This window comes from Mustelus asterias, chromosome 22 (genome assembly GCF_964213995.1).
Source record: "Mustelus asterias chromosome 22, sMusAst1.hap1.1, whole genome shotgun sequence".
NCBI lineage: Eukaryota > Metazoa > Chordata > Chondrichthyes > Carcharhiniformes > Triakidae > Mustelus > Mustelus asterias.
Window position 1 is genome coordinate 58,143,459 of NC_135822.1, and position 21,769 is coordinate 58,165,227.

The 21,769-nt window shown below is 55.9% G+C and overlaps 1 protein-coding gene across 1 annotated transcript; it reads right to left on the minus strand.

The window, feature by feature from the left end:
• Nucleotides 1-157: 157 nt before the first annotated feature.
• Nucleotides 158-16,884, minus strand: LOC144510229 (FHF complex subunit HOOK interacting protein 2A-like). The gene is made up of 11 exons (XM_078239723.1): nt 16,700-16,884; nt 14,709-14,787; nt 11,844-12,013; nt 11,629-11,733; nt 11,327-11,449; nt 9,501-9,743; nt 5,219-5,415; nt 4,630-4,747; nt 2,880-2,956; nt 1,703-1,895; nt 158-325 (listed from the first exon to the last, which is right to left on the minus strand). The coding sequence occupies exons 1-11, from the start codon at nt 16,742-16,744 to the stop codon at nt 158-160; spliced, it is 1,518 nt and encodes a 505-aa protein (XP_078095849.1). The 5' UTR covers nt 16,745-16,884.
• Nucleotides 16,885-21,769: the final 4,885 nt, after the last annotated feature.

Consider the following 21,769-nt stretch of genomic DNA (forward strand, 5'->3'; position numbering starts at 1 on the left):
CAAACAGGACAAAGGCAGTGAGTGAGAAACACAGGTGGGTCACCAAGCTTACACCCAGCCAGATTCGCAAAGGAAGAAAACCAGTTCGAACCCAGCCAAAGCTTCACACCATCGCTGAATCTGCAGTGCCATGGCAACGAAGGTTAACCCAAATCACTCACTCGGTTTCATCCAGTTGTTCACCCTCCGCAGCTCTGTCCTCGTGCCCGGTACTGTTTCCAATGTAGCAGCGGCCTCTCAGATTCCGGAGCACCAGGTTATAAATGATGTGTTCCTGAGGTTTCTGCAGGAGCTGCTCGAAGAACCTTAGTGTGGCCATGCTGATCTGCAAGGAAACAGAAGACATGCTCACTCACACAACTGTAAATACATGGTGAGCCTCACAAGCTATCAGTTTGTGCATTAACATCCGAGGTGGACATGAGAATGCTGTGACCTAAGCCCGACTAAAGCTTCATTGAGCAGGAATTGCTTCAACAGAAGCTTCAAGTTGAGCGGCTGACCACAAGACACTCAACCGCAGCATGCTGACCTCAATTCAGGGCGGCATGGTGGCACAGTGGTTAGCACTGCTGCCTCACAGTGCCAGGGACCCAGGTTCGATTCCCGGCTTGGATCACTGTCTGTGCGGAATCTGCACGTTCTCCCCATGTCTGAGTGGGTTTCCTCCGGGTGCCCCAGTTCCCTCCCACAGCCCGAAAGACGTGCTGGTTAGGTGCGAAATTCTCCCTCAGTGTAACCCGGACAGGCGCCGGAGTGTGGCGACTGGGGGATTTTCACAATAACCTCACTGCAGTGTTAATGTCAGCCGACTTGTGACACTAAGGAATAAACTTGTATTTACTAGTTGTCTGTGACACCCCCTCTGGCCAAACCACACTGACCTGTGACCTCTTCCCATGTTAACCTGTGACCTCTCCCTGCTGGCTAAACTGTACTTAGCTGTGATCTCTCCCTACAGTGATCATAGAATCCTAGAATCCCTGTAGTGCAGAAGGGGGCCATTCGGCCCATCGAGTCTGCACCAACCACAATCCCACCCAGGCCCTATCCCCATAACCCCACATATTTACCCTAGCTAAATTTACCCTGACACTAAGGGATAATTTATCATGGCCAATCAACCTAACCCACACATCTTTAGAATGTGGGAAGAAACCGGAGCACCCGGAGGAAACCCATGCAAACACGGGGAGAATGTGCAGACTTCGCACAGACAGTGACCCAAGCCGGGAATCGAACCCGGGTCCCTGACGCTGTGAGGCAGCATCTGTGACCTCCTCCTGATTTGACCGTCGACTTCTCCCCTTAGTGTCCAAAGATGTGCGGTTAGGTTGATTGGCCGTGATAAATTGTCCCTTAGTGTCAGGGGGATTAGGAAGATAAATATGTGGGGTTACAGGAATAGGGCCTGGGTGGGATTGTGGTCGGTGCAGATTTGATGGGCCGAATGGCCTCCTTCTGCACTGTAGATTCTATGTTGAGCGGTGACCTCTCCCTGCGCTGACCTGCGGCCTCAGCCATGTTGATTTGCAGTCTCTCCCTACGTTGACGTGGCGACTCTCCCCAGGCTGACCTGTGACCTTTCCCTGGGCTGACTTGTGACCCCTCCCTGGGCTGACCTGTGACCTCTCCCCTTGTTGACTTGTGACCTCTCCCGGGCTGACCTGTGACCTCTCCCCGGGCTGACCTGTGACCTCACCTCATCAGAGAGGTGGTTGCAGCGATCTATTAGCTGGTAACGCAGCTGGTGGCAGGCCGGGTCCACAGGCACCTCTGCCTCTCTTTCCTCTCCCAGCAAGAAGAGAACAAGTTCATCCAGCAACCGGGGTGACGTAATGTGAGTCACGACCCCCATAAGCAGCGCCGTGGACGAGAGGATCCCGACCTCAGACCTGCGGAGGGCAAACAAGGTCGACAAGTGTCAATCACGGGCAAGAAAGCTCTGATCAGAGCAGTAGCTTCTACTAAAGATGCACAAGTCCAGCTCTCTGTTCAAGTAAATCTTCGACACACGTGTTGGAGCTGGCACCTCCCGGGGAGGGGGTTACCACTGACCAGAATCTTAACTGGACCCAGCCATATAAATACCGTGCCCACAAGAGCAGGTCAGAGGCTGGGAATCCTGCAGCGAGTAACTCACCTCCTGACTCCCCAAAGCCTGTCCCCCATCTACAAGGCACAAGTCAGGGGTGTGATGGAATACTCCCCACTTGCCTGGATGGGTGCGGCTCCAACAACACTCAGGAAGCTCGACAGCATCCAGGACAAAGCAGCCCCGCTTGATTGGCACGCCATCCACAAACACTCACTCCCTCCACCACCGACGCTCAGTAGCAGCAGTGTGGACCATCTACAAGATGCACTGCAGCAACTCATCCTTAGACAGCACCTTCCAAACCCATGACCTCTCCCATCTAGAAGGACAAGGGCAGCAGACACATGGGGAACACCACCACCTGTAAGTTCCCCTCCAAACCACTCGCCAACCCGACTTGGAAATATATCGCCATTCCTTCACTGTCGCTGAGTCAAAACCTTGGACTCCCTCCCGAAACAGCAACGTGGGTGCACCTGCAGCACATGGACTGTAGCTTTTCAAGACTCAGTAGTCAGTGATGTCGGTGACTTAAGGCGTGACTGGAGCCGGCATAAGATCAGCTTCTTCAGCTGGACAGATATAATGATGGAGGGAATGAAACAAGGCAGGTAGCGGAGAGGGCAGGGACAAGGTGAGTTCTGATGGAAGGGTTGAGAGGTCACACTAAATGTGACTCATATGCTTCATCTGCTGTGGTTTCTCACAGCAGGTAGAAATTCAAATTAATTGTTGCGCGGCTCACACTTTTCATTCGAAAGAGAGAGAAACAACTACTTACACCTGCAAGAGTTGCGGCTCCAAGACTTTGACAAAGAAATACCTCCTGATTTCCTGGACCACAGCGGCAGCAGTTACCTGTAGGGGTTGGAAGTGGGAATGGAGGTTATACTCACTCAAGCTGGAAGTGGGCCACCATTGAGTATCATACAGCACAGCGTCTGTCAGCCAGGATCCCCCCCCCCACCCCGCCCCCCCCCCCCCGCCCTCCTGCTAATGAGCTGGGTGATGACAGCTCTGTACTGTACCTCAGTGAATCACCAAGCTCACAGCCTGCAGCACTGAATCATCAGCAGTAGCCTTCGAAATGGGTGCAATGGTCTCAGGGCAAAACTTGCCGAGGTCACCAGCCACCTCTTTCAAGAAAGAGGCTCCAGAATTCAGTGGGCACCCTCTCAGTGAAAACTCCGCACTTTGCAGCGGGTAAGCGGTCAACTTCTGCTCATCTTCCTAACTACTGCAGAGCTCATCATATAATCCATACAATCCTTACAGTGTAAAAGGCCATTCGGCCCATTATGCCTGCACCAACAACAATCCCACCCTCACCCCCACATACTTACCCTGCAAATCCCCCTAACACTAAGGGGCAATTTAGCATGGCCAATCAACCTAACCGCACATCTTTGGACACTAAGGGGCAATTTAGCATGGCCAATCCACCTAACCCGCACATCGTTGGACACTAAGGAGCAATTTAGCATGGCCAATCCACCTAACCCGCACATCTTTGGACACTAAGGGATAATTTAGCATGGTCAATCCACCTAACCTGCACATCTTTGGACACTAAGGGGCAATTTAGCATGGCCAATCCCCCTAACCCGCACATCTTTGGACACTAAGGGACAATTTAGCATGGCCAATCCACCTAACCTACACATCTTTAGACACTAAGGGGCAATTTAGTCTGGCCAATCCACCTAACCCGCACATCTTTGGACACTAAGGGGCAATTTAGCATGGCCAATCCACCTAACCCGCACATCTTTGGACACTAAGGGGCAATTTAGCATGGCCAATCCACCTAACCCGCACATCTTTGGACACGAAGGGACAATTTAGCATGGCCAATCCACCTAACCCGCACATTTTTGGACAGTGGGAGGAAACCGGAGCACCCGGAGGAAACCCAAGCAGACACAGGAGAACATACAAACTCCGCACAGTCACCCGAGGCCGGAATCGAACCCGGGTCCCTGGGGCTGTGAGGCAGCAATGCTAAACAGCTGTGCCATCTTACTGATGCTTTTCAAAAAAACAGTAATCATTTCAAAATGAGAAGGCTGGCTCTTTCTAACCTAATGAGGAGGACATGCTGTCCGTTACACCACGTTGTAAATGTGTCGCCTGACTCTCTGCAAGCACTGGAACAGAAGAGTGCCGGTGCACTGCAGGCCGTTTTCCCACCTGATGCAACTGCAATCTCAACTCCTTCTCACTGCTCCACGCTAAGGGTTAGCAACAAGATGGGGAAGGAGAGAGAGGGGTGGACTGAGGCCTTCTTGGTGCTGGGAAACCCTCCATCGACATCCTCTCCCCTCTGTCCTGGTGAGCTACTCTGCAGTCCCACACATCACTGCTGCCGTCCTGCGGTGTTAGGCTTTGTAGAATAGCACGGGGGGGGTGCGGGGGGGGGAGGAAGCTTTAGCCCACTGAAACCCACTCATTCCTGAGTTCGTGAATATACAAGCTGAAATCCTTTCCCCCCGCCACATCCCACAGTCGTACACCTGGTGACAGGAACCTACCTGATGGGCTTCCTTCACCAGCTGGTCACAGTAGTCCAACCACGAGAAGAAAGACATCACAGCCTCTTTACCTGGAAAGGAATCAGCATCTTCTGCCCGGCTGGCAGCATAGTGCGACCTGTGGGTGCAGAACAAACCAGGGCACAGCATCAGCATCCAGCAGAACCCTCACCACGGTAGATTCATAACAGCGTCAGAGAAACCTACAGCACAGTGGGAGGCCATTCAGGCTGCCGTGCCTGTGCCAGCCCTTTGAAAGGGTAGTTGTCTTTCGTCCCACCATCACCCGCTCCCATCCCATACTTGTTGTCTGTAACTCTTTAAGTTCCTCATCCTCAAGTAACCTAACTTCAGAAGTAATTGAAGAGTCAAATGGACTCGACGCGTTAACTCTGTCTCGTCCTCTCTCTCCTCAGACGCTGCCAGACCTGCTGAGTTTCTCCAGCATTTTCTGTTCTGATTTCAGAAGTAATTCAGTGTGAGAGGCCCTTTGAGAAATCCCGACACTCTGACAAGGAGCTGTAGCTTTTCCTGTTTCTTTGTCCCCCCCCACCCCCCCGGATTCACAAACGGAAATAGCCCCACGTACCGCCAGTTTACTCTTCCCAACGCCTCAACTTGACCAGGGTCGATGGAGTCCGGTATCAGCCTGTAGAGATCAGATAGTCTGTTGGTCAGTGTGCGACACAGCGCTGTGCTTTCCACCATGTAGCTTGCTGCCACTTCCTCTGGGAGCATGGCCAACAGGAGCAAGCCTTCGCAGGCCTTCAGTGCATACTGAGTTTTCTAAATACAGAGAATGTAAATGTGATGAAAGTCCACAGCATACTTTAAATCTTACACGTGCAATTTTGTTCCATTCTGAACCCCCTTCCCACATTTATAACAGCAAACACATGTGTAACCAAAGAACAAAGTACAAAGAAGATTACAGCACAGGAACAGGCCCTTCGGCCCTCCAAGCCTGCACCAACCATGCTGCCCGTCTGAATTAAACCCCCTACCCTTCCGGGGACCATATCCCTCTATTCACATCCTATTCATGGATTTGTCAAAACGCCCCTTAAAAGTCACTATCGTATCCGCTTCCACTATCACCCCCGGCAGCAAGGTCCAGGCATCCACCACCCTCTGTGTAAAAAGCTTGCCTCATACATCTCCTTTAAACCTTGACCCTCGCACCTTAAACCTATGCCCCCGCGTAACTGACTCTTCTACCCTGGGAAAAAGCTTCTGACTATCCACTCTGTCCATGCCCCTCATAATCTTCCATCAGGTCGCTCCTCAACCTCCGTCATTCCAGTGAGAACAAACCAAATTTCTCCAACTTCTCCTCATAGCTAATGCCCTCCGTACCAGGCAGCATCCTGGTAAATCTTTTCTGTACCCTCTCCAAAGCCTCCACATCCATGTCACACTTATTCATAGAATAAACCTTCTGGTCCATTTCACACTTATTCATTGAATCGCTGCAGGGCAGAAGGAGGCCATTTAGCCCATCGAACTTGCACCAACAACAATCCCACTCAGGCTCTATCCCCTTAGCCCACCCTGTTAGTCCCCCTGACACTAAGGGGCAATTTATCATGGCTAATCAACCTAACCCGCACATCTTTGGAGTGTGGGAGGAAACCGGAGCATCCGGAGGAAACACGGGGAGAACGTGCAGACTCCACACAGACAGTGACCCAGGGCCGGAATTGAACCCTGGTCCCTGGCGCTGTGAGGCAGCAGTGCTAACCACTGTGCCATCCTCCTCACCAATTCTGGCAGAGGAAGGCAGCATGATCTGCTTACAAAGATAGCTTTTAAGCATTAACATGAAATTTTGGATGGAAAAATAAAAGAATGTATCAGCCAAAATTTGTGTACAAATGGCCCCATAGTAACGGTGTATCGACAGTGTACCCCATTACTGTGAGCAGAAAATCCCGGCATGAGTGACAAGGCCACGCTAGCATTTCCTGATAGTTTTGGACCTTAGTGAGACCACACTTGCAGTGCTCCGACTTGAACATAGAACATAGAACATTACAGCGCAGAACAGGCCCTTCGGCCCACGATGTTGCACCGACCAGTTAAAAAAAAAACTGTGACCCTCCAACCTAAACCAATTTCTTTTCGTCCATGAACCTATCTACGGATCTCTTAAACGCCCCCAAACTAGGCGCATTTACAACTGATGCTGGCAGGGCATTCCAATCCCTCACCACCCTCTGGGTAAAGAACCTACCCCTGACATCGGTTCTATAACTACCCCCCCTCAATTTAAAGCCATGCCCCCTCGTGCTGGATTTCTCCATCAGAGGAAAAAGGCTATCACTATCCACCCTATCTAAACCTCTAATCATCTTATATGTTTCAATAAGATCCCCTCTTAGCCGCCGCCTTTCCAGCGAAAACAATCCCAAATCCCTCAGCCTCTCCTCATAGGATCTCCCCTCCATACCAGGCAACATCCTGGTAAACCTCCTCTGCACCCTCTCCAAAGCCTCCACATCCTTCCTGTAATGTGGGGACCAGAACTGCACACAGTACTCCAAGTGCGGCCGCACCAGAGTTGTGTACAGTTGCAACATAACGCTACGACTCCTAAATTCAATCCCCCACCAATAAACGCCAAGACACCATATGCCTTCTTAACAACCTTATCTACTTGATTCCCAACTTTCAGGGATCTATGCACACATACACCTAGATCCCTCTGCTCCTCCACACTATTCAAAGTCCTCCCGTTAGCCCTATACTCAACACATCTGTTATTCCTACCAAAGTGAATTACCTCACACTTCTCCGCATTAAACTCCATCCGCCACCTCTCGGCCCAACTTTGCAACCTGTCTAAGTCTTCCTGCAAACTACGACACCCTTCCTCACTGTCTACCACACCACCGACTTTGGTGTCATCAGCAAATTTGCTAATCCACCCAACTATACCCTCATCCAGATCATTAATAAATATTACAAACAGCAGTGGCCCCAAAACAGATCCCTGAGGTACACCACTTGTAACCGCACTCCATGATGAATATTTACTATCAACCACCACCCTCTGTTTCCTATCCGCTAGCCAATTCCTGATCCAATTTCCTAGATCACCCCCAATCCCATACATCTGCATTTTCTGCAGAAGCCTACCATGGTGAACCTTATCAAACGCCTTACTAAAATCCATATATACCACGTCCACTGCCTTGCCCCCATCCACCTCCTTGGTCACTTTCTCAAAAAACTCAATAAGGTTAGTAAGGCACGACCTACCTGCCACAAAACCATGCTGACTATCACCTATCAATTCATTACTCTCCAAATAACTATAAATCCTATCCCTTATAATTTTTTCCAATGGATGGGGAGTCCAGAACCGGGGGCCATAATTATAACATAATTACCAATAAATCCTTTAAGTTAAAATTTATTTATTAGTGTCATAAGTAGGCCTACATGACCACTGCAATGAGGTTACTGTGAAAATCCCCTAGTCGCCACACTCCGGCGCCTGTTCGGTTTACACTGAGGGAGAATTCAGCACCTGACCAACACGTCTTTCAGACTGTGGGAGGAAACCGGAGCACCCGGAGGAAACCCACGCAGACACGGGGGAGAACGTGCAGACTCCGCACAGACAGTGACCCAAGCGGGGAATCGAACCCGGGTCCCTGACGCTGTGAGGCAGCAGTGCTAACCACTGCACCGTCCCTCCAATCAGGAACTCTTTACATACAGAGTTGTGAGAATGTGGAACCTGCGTCTCCAGGAGAAGTGAAAAGCGTGGATTCATTGAAGGGAAAGCTCGATAAATCCACGAGGGAGAAAGCAATTGAAGGATCTGTCGATAGGGGGAGATGACAGAGGCTATGAAGAGGCTGAACTGGGAGAGGTTGGGCTAAATGGTCAGTCCCGGTGATGAAAATACCGTGCAATTCTAAACTTGATCAGACCGATCATAGCGGAACCCATATTTATAAAGGTTTGATGTGATGTGAATGTGACGAACACTTAATTTCTCGTGCTGCTAATGTGTTCACAAAAACAAGAGCTTAATGTTTGACGCGCGGTGAAACTGCCTCTTGGGGTCACTGTTCCCTGCACTGCTTCTGAATGAGGTGAGTTCCAGTTCGAAGACCACACACACAGCTCCCTGTCACAGCCTCCTGAGAAAGTGAGAGAGTTAAAGGAACAGCTGTTCTATCGTGTGGCAATATTTATTCAATTATTGCCCTTTCTCAAACCCTTTGGTAATTGAGAGAATTTTCAATAATTTGGTCTGCATGGGCAGCACAGTGGGTTAGCACTGCTGCCTCACAGCGCCAGGGACCCCGGTTCGATTCCCGGCTTGGGTCACTGTCCGTGTGGAGTTTGCACATTCTCCCCGTGTCTGCGTGGGTTTCCTCCGGGTGCTCCGGTTTCCTCCCACAGTCCGAAAGACGTGCTGGTTAGGTGCTAAATTCTCCCTCAGTGTAACCCGAACAGGCGCCAGAGTGTGGCGACTAGGGGATTTTCACAGTAACTTCATTGCAGTGTTAATGTAAGCCTTACTTGTGACACTAATAAATAAATGAGTTGATCAGCAGGGATGAAAAGTATGAAGATTTCAGTCAGCTCTCTATCCTCACAACAATCAGTTTGCTGCCACGAGAGGCTTATCAGGGTTTTATTTGGTACAGTACACCCGCAGAATGATTCACTTTTATTCTAAAGGACAACATTCTCTCAGGGATTAACAAATGAAATGATTTGACTCGCCAATGGTCCCAATCTCATGATCCCCCAGTCCTCCTGCCCTCAAACCCACTCCCTGCCCCCAGCCCCCTCCCTCCCACCACCCCCAGACCCCTCTTGCCTGTGGTATACAGCAATGCTGGACCTACCTCACTTGCAGTCAGAGTCAGCAGGGCACTGTGCAGGTTCTTGTCTTGCTGGCTGCCTTCCCCCTCGGGATTGAGGCGTGTGGAGCTTGGGCACGTCACGGGAGATGGATTAGGCTGCGAGCAGCCGACCCCTTGGGACGAGCTGGACGCTGGCGATTCCGTCCGGCCGGCGTGGTCTCGCTGACCTCTGTTCTCCTCCAAGGAGCAGGATGGCAATCTTCTGTAATCAGCGGGATTCTTCTTCTGAAAACACAAGAGCTCATTGAAGAAGGAAACAAAGACGCAATATTTCTCCCGCGCTTCCCACGACCGGTGGATGTCCCCAGAGTGCTTTGCAGCCAGCAAAGGCCTTTCAAAGTTCCTGCCATGACGCTGGAAAGGCGACAGCCAATTTGCGCACAGCAAGCTCCCAGAAACTAATATGGCGATCTGATAATCGGCGTATCTTTGTGATGTTGACTGAGGAGATAAGTATTGGCTTGAGTATCCAGGAAAACTCCCCTGCTATTCTTCAGATTAGGAGATTGAGGGGGAGCAGACATTTTAACATGGCACAGTGGCACATTGGTTAGCACTGCTGCCTCACAATGCCAGGGACCCGGGTTTGATTCCCGGCTTGGGTCACTGTCTGTGTGGAGTTTGCACGTTCTCCCCGTGTCCTCCGGGTGCTCCGGTTGCCTCCCACAGTCCAAAAGACGTGCAGGTTAGGTGCTAAATTCTCCCTCAGTGTACCTGAACAGGTGCCAGAATGTGGCGACTAGGGGATTTTCACAGTAACTTCATTGCGGCGTTAATGTAAGCCCACTTGTGACACTGATAAATCAACAACTTTAAGGAGATAAATATTGCCTTGAGCCTCCAGGAAACCTCTCCTGTTAGTCTTCAGATTAGGAGATTGAGAGGGGGCAGGCAGTTTAACATCAGATCAAAAAGATGGAGTGAGAATTTGGGTACACAGTACCTGCGAATCGCAAGGTCTTGGATTTGATTTGATTTACTGAGATACAGTGAGAAGTATTGTTTGGGGTGCTAGCCATACAAGTCATACCATGCATAGCTCGCAAAGAGTTGCCTCCGGCGCCATCTCAAAACATGAAGATGGTCAGTCCACAGTGAGATCAGCAACATCCCCGTTCTCTCTCCACTCCCTGTGTTGTGGGGACTGGCTGCAAGTATGTTAGGGGCTTATGGGCTGTTGGTGGGATCAGCACACAACGAGTTCAGGCAGCTCTCTGCTGAACAGGGATGCATTGTGAAGAATCATAGAATCCTACAGTGCAGAAGGAGGCCATTTGGCCCATCGAGTCTGCACCGACCACAATCCTACCCAGGCCCTATCCCCATGCATTTACCCTGCTAGTCCCCCTGGCACTAAGGGTCAATTTAGCATGGCCAATCCACCTAACCCGCACATCTTTGGAGTGTGGGAGGAAACCGGAGCACCCGGAGGAAACCCACGCAGACACGGGGAGAATGTGCAGACTCCACACACACTGACCCAAGGCCGGGAATCGAACCCGGGTCCCTGGCGCTGTGAGGCAGCAGTGCTAACCGCTGTGCTGCCCGAAGAAGATCAACCAGCCCACAGCACGGATAACAGGGGAAGGAGGGTGGTTATGCACTGTAGGGATTCGATGGAGAGGGTTGAATGAACTGGTGTCCCTCACTGTTGCAGCACCTCTGTGAAAGCGGTGTCGCTTTTGCGCCAAGTCTTCAGTCAGGCTAAACCCACAATGCAAACAGCGTCGCTAACATGCAGGTCTAACTGCCTAAAGAAGTGTCCTCAATCCAGATCATTGCAGCTTGCTGTGTGGAACTGGACTCACCTCAATGAAGAAGTTGATCAAGTAGGGATTCTGGCTGAGTTTCGCACAGACTGTGGTCAGAAACTGCACTTCCTCCTTTTCTGTTTTGGACCCTGGGCCCTCGCCGCACAACCGAATTAACTTCTAACAGAACGAGAGAGAAAAGACGGGCACCGTCAGCCACGGGCTGCACAAGTGACGATGAGCATTAAAACTGCACTCGGTCACCTTTAGATAGAAGCTTTGGAGAAGGAGGCAGGAAAAATGGAATCAATATTAAAGAGAAGGGACTGGCAGCGGGACAGGGCAGCAACTGTACCTACCTGCACAGGGCGGTGCACGTTGATGTGAGGCAGCAACGGCTGCTGAATCTGCCCCAATAGTTTGGTGATTAAGAGCAGCACTTGCTGTTTCATGCCAGGGGGATACTGCGGAAACACACAGAGAAGGGAGACGTCACTCGTTGTCAGAGCACACAGCGTTGGTGCTATCACAGTGGCACACAGAACAGTCCCCCCACCCCCCCCACCGTCCTTACCCCAGCTTTGGCCAGAGTGCAGAGAGTCTCCAGTATCTTGTGCTGCAGGAGGTACTCCATACACGGCCCCGTCTCTCCCCTTTCCATCTGCTTCTCCTCGTAAACCAGAATGTCCAGCATCTGCCTCAGCCGCCATGGGATGTCTGTCTGTTTCACCGGGAGGGTATCATCTGCAAAGAAGCACAACACCCAAACATTTCCAGTAGCTTTGATTTGATTTGATTTATTATTGTCACATGTACTGGGATAGAGTGAAAAGTATTGTTTGATTTATTATTGTCACATGTACTGGGATACAGTGAAAAGTATTGTTTGATTTATTATTGTCACATGTATTGGGATACAGTGAAAAGTATTGTTTGATTTATTATTGTCACATGTACTGGGATACAGTGAAAAGTATTGTTTGATTTATTATTGTCACATGTATTGGGATACAGTGAAAAGTATTGTTTGATTTATTATTGTCACATGTATTGGGATACAGTGAAAAGTATTGTTTCTTGCGCGCCATACAAAGCATACCGTTCATAGAGAAGGAAAGGAGAGGGTGCAGAATGTAGTGTTACAGTCATAGCTAGGGTGGAGAGAAAGATCAGCTTCATGCGAGGTAGGTCCATTCAAAAGTCTGATGGCGGCAGGGAAGAAGCTGTTCTTGAGTCGGTTGGTGCGTTGAACCTCAGACTTTTGTATCTTTTTCCTGAAGGAAAAAGGTGGAAGAGAGAATGTCCGGGGTGCGTGGGGTCCTTAATTATGCTGGCTGCTTTGCTGAGGCAGCGGGAAGTGTAGACAAGAGTCAATGGATGGGAGGTTGGTTTGCGTGATGGACTGGGCGACATTCATGACCTTTTGTAGTTCCTTGTGGTCTTGGGCAGAGCAGGAGCCCATACCAAACTGTGATATAACCTGAAAGAATGCTTTCTATGGTGCATCAGTAAAAGTTGGTGAGAGTGCTGACATGCCAAATTTCCTTAGTCTTCTGAGAAAGTAGAGGTGTTGGTGGGGCTTTCTTAACTATAGTGTCGGCATGGGGGGACCAGGACAGGTTGTTGGTGATCTGGATACCAAGAAACCTGAACTCTCGACCCTTTCTACTTTGTCAGGAGCTCAGGATCCTGGGGAGTGAGCAGTATCGCACCCCCATGCTTTCGGATCTATCACCAGCAGTGGACTCAATCCAATACTGAAGGTTCATAAAGAGCTTGTCCTGATTGCACCATGACACTGACCCACTGAAACACGAGATGGATCCAAACTGAGGGCAGCCACACATTGTTTCAGGATATCTCTACAGCAGGGCTGTGTGCTGAAACTGCAGTCCATTTCTCAGTTACTGCCCCCTCAGCATCCAATGTGACAGCAATGACAGCTTTCACCATGGAATGTTGGCATTTATAGCTAAAGGAATAGAATATAAAGGTAAGGAAGTATTGTTGAAACTGTACAAGGCACTGGTGGGACCGCACCTGAAGTTTAAAGTTTAAAAAGTTTATTTTATTAGTGTCACAAGTAGACTTGCATTAACACTGCAATGAGGTTACTGTGAAAATCCCCGAGTCGCCACACTCTGGTGCCTGTTCGGGTACACTGAGGGAGAATTTAGCACCTGACCAGCACGTCTGTCGGACTGTGGGAGGAAACCCACGCACACACGGGGAGAACATGCAAACTCCGCACAGACAGTGACCCAAGCCGGGAATTGAACACGGGTCCCTGGCGCTGTGAGGCATCAATGCTAACCGCTGTGCCACCGTGCCGCTCCCAATACCTGGAGTATTGTGTGCAGTTTTGGTCCCCTTATTTGAGGAAAGAACCCATTGGAGGCATTGGAGGCAGTTCAGAGGAGATTCACCAGATTGATTCCAGAGATGAGGGGTTTGTCGTATGAAGAGAGATTGAACAGTTTAGGCCCATACTCTCTGGAATTTAGAAGAATGAAGGGAGATCCAATTGAGGTTTACAAGATGATAAACGGTGTGGATAAAGTAGACGTGGAGTGGATGCTTCCTCTTGTGGGACATTCTAGGACGAGCGGTCATAGCCTTAGGATAAGGGGCAGCAAATTTAAAACAGAGTTGAGAAGAAACTACTTCTCCCAAAGGGTTGTGAATCTGTGGAATTCGCTCCCCCAAAGTGCGGTGGGTGCTGGGACAGCGAGTAAATTTGAGGAGGAGTTAGACAGATTTTTAATTGGTTGAAGGGTTACGGGGAGAAGGCAGGAAAATGGGGATGAGGAGCATATCAGCCATGATTGAATGGCGGAGCAGACTCGATGGGCCGAATGGCCTAATTCTGCTCCTATATCTTATGAACTAATGAACCACCGTGCAAACAGCACAATGACGATACAGGAGCACAAAAATCGAATCCATCCCTCTAGCGGACAGTAAGAAGGAATTGCCAATGATAATGTCTTTCCCTACTTCCTGTCATCCTCCGCAATTAACAGAGAGAGCACAGCGAGGAGAAATTTCTTCACCCAGAGGGTGGTGAATGTGTGGAATTCATTACCACAGAAAGTAGTTGAGGCCAAAAACGTTGTGTGATTTTAAGAAGAAATTAGATGTGGCTCTTGGGGTTAAAGGGATCAAGGGATATGGGAGGAAGGGTGGATCAGGATATTGAATTTGATGATCAGCCGAGAATTCATAATGAATGGCAGAGCAAGCTTGAAGGGCTGAATGGCCTACTTCTGCTTCTAGCTTCTATGTTCCTACGAATGTAAACATTGATAGAATGAATCTGTATTGTTAATAATCCAGTCCAATCCCAAGGCTTTGTGGAACAATGTGCATTCCACCTCATTAAGCTGCTTTGTAAACTTTAACAGTCAAAGCCCAGCTGAAAGGAAACGTGTGGCTATACCTGTGGTCACAATGTAATAGTTGGTGATCCCTTTCCAGTGGCTGATGAAGGAGTCCAGCAGCTGAATGGGCTCTTCACCCTTGGAGAGAAAACAATAAACTTATCACCGCGTAATTACTTCAGGAAAGAGCAACCTATTTGTGAGTGTCCTCTCAGTGTCAGAGAGGAAATAGTGACTGTGCAGAGACAGGGAAACACTCAGTTCCCCAGGCAAAGATTTTCCCAGCTGTGGGATCAGGGACAGCACAGAAAGATCCCTCCGTCCATTTAGATTACGTCCAGGGAGCCAGCGTGCTTTATGCAGGAGCTGTCAGGCCCCTCTTCGTTGAGAAAGAGGTGAATCTGTTTGAAGCAGCATTATTGGGGCACATCCCAGTGTGGGGGCACGGCCACGCTCTGCAGATCAATGCTCCAGGCTCCCCTGACCCATGTGAGGGTGGAAGGCAGGACCAAGGCAGCATCAAACACTTCCTGCTGCTCCTCCGCCTCTGTCAAACATCCATCTGAGAGTCACTGACCCCATTCCCCTCGGACAACACTGTCCCCATACCCCATAGAGCAATGTCCCACCTTCAAACAGCACTGACCCATCCCGAGACAATACTGACCCCACCCCCCAGAGACAATACTGACCCCACTCCCCCCCCGAGACAATACTGACCCCACTCCCCCCCGAGACAATACTGACCCCACCCCCCCGAGACAATACTGACCCCACTCCCTCCCGAGACAAATACTGACCCCACCCTCCCGAGACAAATACTGACCCCACCCCCCCCCCCCCGAGACAATACTGACCTCACCCCCTGAGACAATACTGACCCCACCCCCCGAGGAAATACTGACCCCACCCCCGAGACAATACTGACCACACCCCCCCCGTGACAATACTGACCCCACCCCTGAGACAATACTGACCCCACCCCCTGAGACAATACTGACCCCAACCCCCCGAGACAATACTGACCCCACCCCCCCGAGACAATACTGACCCCACCCCCCCGAGATACTACCGACCCCCCCCGAGACAATACCGACCCCACCCCCCCGAGACAATAACAACCCCACCCCCCCAAGACAATACTGACCCCACCCCCCCCGAGACAATACTGACCCCACCCACCGAGACAATACTGACCCCCCCGAGACAATACTGACCCCACCCCCCCCGAGACAATACTGACCCCACCTCCACCGAGACAATACTGACCCTACCCCCCGAAACAAAACTGACTCCACCCCAAGACAATACTGAACCCGCCCCCCCCCCCCCCGAGACAGTACCGACCCTCCCAGACAGCGCTGACCCCCTCTACACACCCCTGTCAGCACCTACCCTCCCAGAGAAGCACTGATTGCCCCACCCCAGACACATCCTAGACTGTACACATCCCCTCAGACCACTAACCAGACAGGACTGATCACCGATACACGACCCCACCCACTGGACAGCATCGACATCCCCAGACACTGACCGCACACACTCTGACCCCCTCAGACACTGACCTCTCTCAGACACTGACCCCTCCCAGACACCGACCCCCCCACATTCTGACCCCTCCCAGACACTGACCCCCCCCCCCCCACTTTGGCTCCCCCAGACACTGATCCCTGCAGACCGTGAACCCGCAGACACTGACCCTCACAGACTCTGACCCCTCCCAGACAATGGCCCCCCAGGCACTGACCCCCCATCCAGACACTGACCCCCCCCTCCAGACACTGACACCCCCCCCCAGACACTGATCCCCCCCAGACACTGACCCCCCCACCCCTCTCCAGACACTGACCCCCCCACCCCTCTCCAGACACTGACCCCCTCCCCTCCTCTCCAGACACTGACCCCCTCCCCTCCTCTCCAGACACTGACCCCCCCCACTTCCAGACACTAACCCCCCCTCCCCCCTCTCCTGACACTGACCCCTCCCCCGGGCCGGAGCTGCGGCTTTGGGGCCTGGGCTGTGGGGCTAAAGCCGGGCCCGGGGTCTCACCGTGTCCACCGCCTGCTGCAGCAGCGCTGTCAGCTTGCTGAACATCGCCCCGCTCCCCGGGCCCGGGCCCCGCTGCGGCCGCGGGAGGCTCTCACAGCCGGAGAGAGCTCACTGAGAGCCCGGCCCGCCTCCCTCACACACACACACACACACAGACCGCTGGAGCAGGCCCGGGGGAGGGAGAGAGGAGGAGAGGGGGTGTAGACTGTGAGGGGGGAGGAGGGAGAGAGTGTTAGAGGGGCGGGGGGGGGGGGGTTGAGGGGGTGAGGGGGGTGGGGGGGGGTGAGGGGGGTGGGGGGGGTGAGGGAGGTGGGGGGTGGGGGGGTGAGGGAGGTGGGGGGTGGGGGGGTGTGGGGGGTGGGGGGGTGAGGGAGGTGGGGGGTGGGGGGGGGTGAGGGAGGTGGGGGGTGAGGGGGGTGGGGGGGGGGGGGGGGGGGTGAGGGAGGTGGGGGGTGAGGGGGGTGGGGGGGGTGAGGGAGGTGGGGGGTGGGGGGGGTGAGGGAGGTGGGGGGTGGGGGGGGTGAGGGAGGTGGGGGGGTGAGGGAGGTGGGGGGGGTGAGGGAGGTGGGGGGGGGGTGAGGGAGGTGGGGGGGGGGTGAGGGAGGTGGGGGGGGTGAGGGGGTGGGGGGTGAGGGGGGTGGGGGGTGAGGGAGGTGGGGGGGTGAGGGAGGTGGGGGGTGAGGGAGGTGGGGGGTGAGGGAGGTGGGGGGTGAGGGAGGTGGGGGGGTGAGGGGGGTGGGGGGGTGAGGGGGGTGAGGGGGTGGGGGGGTGAGGGAGGTGGGGGGTGAGGGAGAGGGGGGTGGGGGGGGTGAGGGAGGAGGGGGGTGGGGGGGTGAGGGAGGAGGGGGGGTGGGGGAGGGGGGGGTGAGGGGGAGGTGGGGAGGTGGGGGGGTGAGGGGGAGGTGGGGGGGTGAGGGGGAGGTGGGGGGGTGAGGGGGAGGTGGGGGGGTGAGGGGGAGGTGAGGGGGGTGGGGAGGTGAGGGGGGTGAGGGGGGTGGGGGGGTGAGGGAGTGGGGGGGTGAGGGGGGTGGGGTTGGGGGGGGGTGAGGGAGGTGGGGGTGGGGGTGGGGGGGGTGAGGGAGGTGGGGGTGGGGGGGGGTGAGGGAGGTGGGGGGGTGGGGGGGGGTGAGGGAGGTGGGGGTGAGGGAGGTGGGGGGGGGAGGGGGGGTGGGGGAGGTGGTGGGGGGAGGGGGGGGGAGGGGGGGGTGAGGGGGGTGGGGGGGTGAGGGAGGGGGGGTGAGGGAGGTGGGGGGGGAGGGGGGGGTGAGGGAGGTGGGGGTGAGGGGGGAGGGGGGGAGGGGGTGAGGGGGGGGGGGGGGGGGGGGTGAGGGGGGTGGGGGGGGGGGGGGAGGAGGGGAGGGGGGGAGGTGGGGGGGGGGGTGGGGGGGGAGGTGGGGGGGTGAGGGGGTGGGGGGGTGAGGGGGAGGTGGGGGGGGAGGGAGGGGGGTGGGGAGGGAGTGAGGGAGGTGGGGGGGTGATATCGATCATCGCTTTGCCGCAGAAGAAGAGTTGTGGGGGGGGGCAGGTCGGGTCGGAGGTGCGTGATAAACAAATACTACAAATACGAATGAGGGGGGTGGGGAGGGGGGGTTGGGGGGGTGAGGGAGGTGGGGGGGTGAGGGAGGTGGGGGTGAGGGAGGTGGGGGTGGGGGGGTGAGGGAGGTGGGGGTGGGGGGGTGAGGGAGGTGGGGGTGGGGGGTGAGGGAGGTGGGGGGGTGAGGGAGGTGGGGGTGGCGGGGTGAGGGAGGTGGGGGGGTGAGGGAGGTGGGGGTGAGGGAGGTGGGGGTGGGGGGGTGAGGGAGGTGGGGGTGGGGGGGTGAGGGAGGTGGGGGTGGGGGGGTGAGGGAGGTGGGGGTGGGGGGGTGAGGGAGGGGGTTGGGGGGGTGAGGGAGGGGGTTGGGGGGGTGAGGGAGGGGGTTGGGGGGGTGAGGGAGGGGGATGAGGAGGTTGGGGGGGTGAGGGAGGGGGTTGGGGGGGGTGAGGGAGGGGGTTGGGGGGGGTGAGGGAGGGGGTTGGGGGGGGGTGAGGGAGAATGTTGGGAGGGGTGAGGGAGGGGGTTGGGGGCGTGAGGGAGGGGGTTAGGGGGAGAGGGTTGGGGGGTGAGGGAGGGGGTTGGGGGGGTGAGGGAGGGGGTTGGGGGGTGAGGGAGGGGGTTGGGGGGGTGAGGGAGGGGGTTGGGGGGTGAGGGAGGGGGTTGGGGGGGTGAGGGAGGGGGTTGGGGGGGTGAGGGAGGGGGTTGTGGGGGGTGAGGGAGGGGGTTGTGGGGGGTGAGGGAGGGGGTTGGGGGGGGTGAGGGAGGGGATTGGGGGGGGTGAGGGAGGGGGTTGGGGGGGTGAGGGAGGGGGTTGGGGGGTGAGGGAGGGGGTTGGGGGGGGTGAGGGAGGGGGTTGGGGGGGTGAGGGAGGGGGTTGGGGGGGGTGAGGGAGGGGGTTGGGGGGGTGAGGGAGGGGGTTGGGGGGGGTGAGGGAGTGGGTTGGGGGGGTGAGGGAGGGGGTTGGGGGGGGGTGAGGGAGGGGGTGAGGGGGGTGAGGGAGGGGGTTGGGGGGGTGAGGGAGGGGGTTGGGGGGGGTGAGGGAGGGGGTTGGGGGGGTGAGGGAGGGGGTTGGGGGGGGTGAGGGAGGGGGTTGGGGGGGTGAGGGAGGGGGTTGGGGGGGGTGAGGGAGGGGTTTGGGGGGGTGAGGGAGGGGGTTGGGGGGGTGAGGGAGGGGGTTGGGGGGGGTGAGGGAGGGGGTTGGGGGGGTGAGGGAGGGGGTTGGGGGGGTGCGGGAGGGGGTTGGGGTGGTGAGGGAGGGGGTTGGGGGGTGAGGGAGGGGGTTTGAGGGGGGTGAGGGAGGGGTTGGGGGTGTGAGGGAGGGGGTTGGGGGTGTGAGGGAGGGGGTTGGGGGGGTGAGTTGGGGGGGTGGGGGAGGGTGTTGGGGGGGTGAGTGAGGGTGTTGGGGGGGTGAGGGAGGGGGTTGGGGGGGTGAGGGAGGGGGTTGGGGGGGTGAGGGAGCGGGGCGTGAGAGAGGGGGTTGGGGGGGTGAGCGAGGGGGTTGGGGGGTGAGGGAGGGGGATGAGGGAGTGAGGGAAGGGGGTTGGGGTGCGGGAAGGGGGTGGGGGGGTGCGGGAAAGGGGTGGGGGGTGAGGGAAGGGGGTGGGGGGGTGAGGGAAGGGGGGGGGTGGTTGGGGTGAGGGAAGGGAGTGGGGGTGTGAGGGAAGGGGGTGTGGGGGTGAGGAAGGGGGTGGGGAGGGGGGTTGGGGGTGAGGGAAGGGGGTGGGGGGGTTGAGGGAGGGAAGTGGGGGGTGAGAGAAGGGAGTGGGGTATGAGGGAAGGGAGTGGGGGGTGAGGGAAGGGAGTGGGGGGGTGAGGGAAGGGAGTGGGGGGGATGAGGGAAGGGAGTGGGGGGATGAGGGAAGGGAGTGGGGGGTGAGGGAAGGGAGTGGGTGGGTGAGGGAAGGCGGTGGGAGGGGTGAGGGAAGAGGGGGTTGGGGGTGAGGGAGGGGGGTGGGCGGGAGGGGTGGGGTGGGGGAGAGGAGGTGGGTTGGGGGGGTGAGGGAGGGGGTTGGGGGTGAGGGAGGGGTTTTGGGGGTTGGGGTGAGTGATGGCGTTGGGGGGGCTGAGGGAGTGGATTGGGGGGGCCTGAGGGAGTGGATTGGGGGGCTGAGGGAGGGGGTTGGGGGGGTGAGGGAGGGGGTTGGGGGGGTGAGGGAGGGGGTTGGGGGGGTGAGGGAGGGGGTGGGGGGGTGAGGGAGGGGGTTGGGGGTGAGGGCAGGGGGCTGGGGGGGGTGAGGGAAGCTGGTTAGGGGCGGGTTGGGGTGAGGGAAGGGGGTGGCGGGTGAGGGAAGGGGGTGGGGGGTGAGGGAGGGGGGTGGGGTGGTGAGGTAAAGTGGGGTGGGGTGAGGGAGGGGGGTGAGGGAAGGGTCTGTTGGGGTGAGGGAGGGGGATGAGGGGGAGGGAGGGATATGAGGGAGGGGTGGAGGGGGAGGTTACAGAGGTGAGGGAGGGTGGAGGGGGAGTTGGGGGGGATGGCGGGTTAGGGCAGTGAGGGTGGGGGAAATGGGCTTGCGGGGGGAGGGACGTAAGGGAGTGGGGAGAAGGGGTTTGGAGGGAGGGTGGGGAGGGGGAGGGGGGTGATGGAGGGGAGGGGGATGAGGGGGAGGGGATGAGGGAGTGGGACGGCGGTGGGGCGTGAGGGTGGGGATGGAGGGGCTGAGGCAGGGTGGGGAGGGTGATGGGGAGGGAGGGGGTGAGGGAGGAGGGGATGGGGGAGGGACCGGGAGGGAGGGGGTAGGGGAAGCGGGGGAGGAGGGGAAGGGGTGAGGGAGGAGAGGTGAGGGTGGAATTGGAAAGGGGGGAGGGGGGAATGGAAGGAGGGAAGGGGGTGGGGGAGGGGAAGGAGGGGGAGGGTGGGGGGAGGGGATGTGTGGGGGGAAGGGGGTGTGGGGGAGGTCTCTGGGTGAGGAGTGTCTGGGACTCTGGGTGAAGAGTGTCTGGGACTCTGGATGAAGAGTGTCTTGGTTTCTAGGTGAGGAATGTCTGGGACTCTGGGTGAGGAGTGTCTGGACTCTGGGTGAAGAGTGTCTGGGACTCTGGATGAAGAGTGTCTTGGTTTCTAGGTGAGGAATGTCTGGGACTCTGGGTGAGGAGTGTCTGGACTCTGGGTGAAGAGTGTCTGGGACTCTGGGTGAAGAGTGTCTGGGACTCTGGGTGAAGAGTGTCTGGGACTCTGGGTGAAGAGTGTCTGGGACTCTGGGTGAAGAGTGTCTGGGACTCTGCGTGAGGAGTGTCTGGGACTCTGGGTGAAGAGTGTCTGGGACTCTGGGTGAAGAGTGTCTTGGTTTCTAGGTGAGGAATGTCTGGGACTCTGGGTGAAGAGTGTCTGGGACTCTGGGTGAAGAGTGTCTTGGTTTCTAGGTGAGGAATGTCTGGGACTCTGGGTGAGGAGTGTCTGGACTCTGGGTGAGGAGTGTCTGTATCTCTGCATGAGGAGGGCCTGGGTCTGGGTGAGGAGGGTCTGGGTCTCTGTGAGGAGTTTCTGGGTCTCTGGGTGAGGAGGGTCTGGGACTCTGTGTGGCCGAATTGCTGTCTTG

Bases quoted from the DNA above. Each gene is read 5' to 3' on its own strand.
- LOC144510229 (XM_078239723.1), bottom strand. From the start codon at position 16,744: ATGTTCAGCAAGCTGACAGCGCTGCTGCAGCAGGCGGTGGACACG. The intron at 11,734-11,843 runs GTAAGGACGGTG...GTGTTTCCGCAG, and splicing joins GCACTCTGGCCAAAGCTGGG to TATCCCCCTGGCATGAAACA. The intron at 2,957-4,629 runs GTAGGTTCCTGT...CAACCCCTACAG, and splicing joins TGGTGAAGGAAGCCCATCAG to GTAACTGCTGCCGCTGTGGT.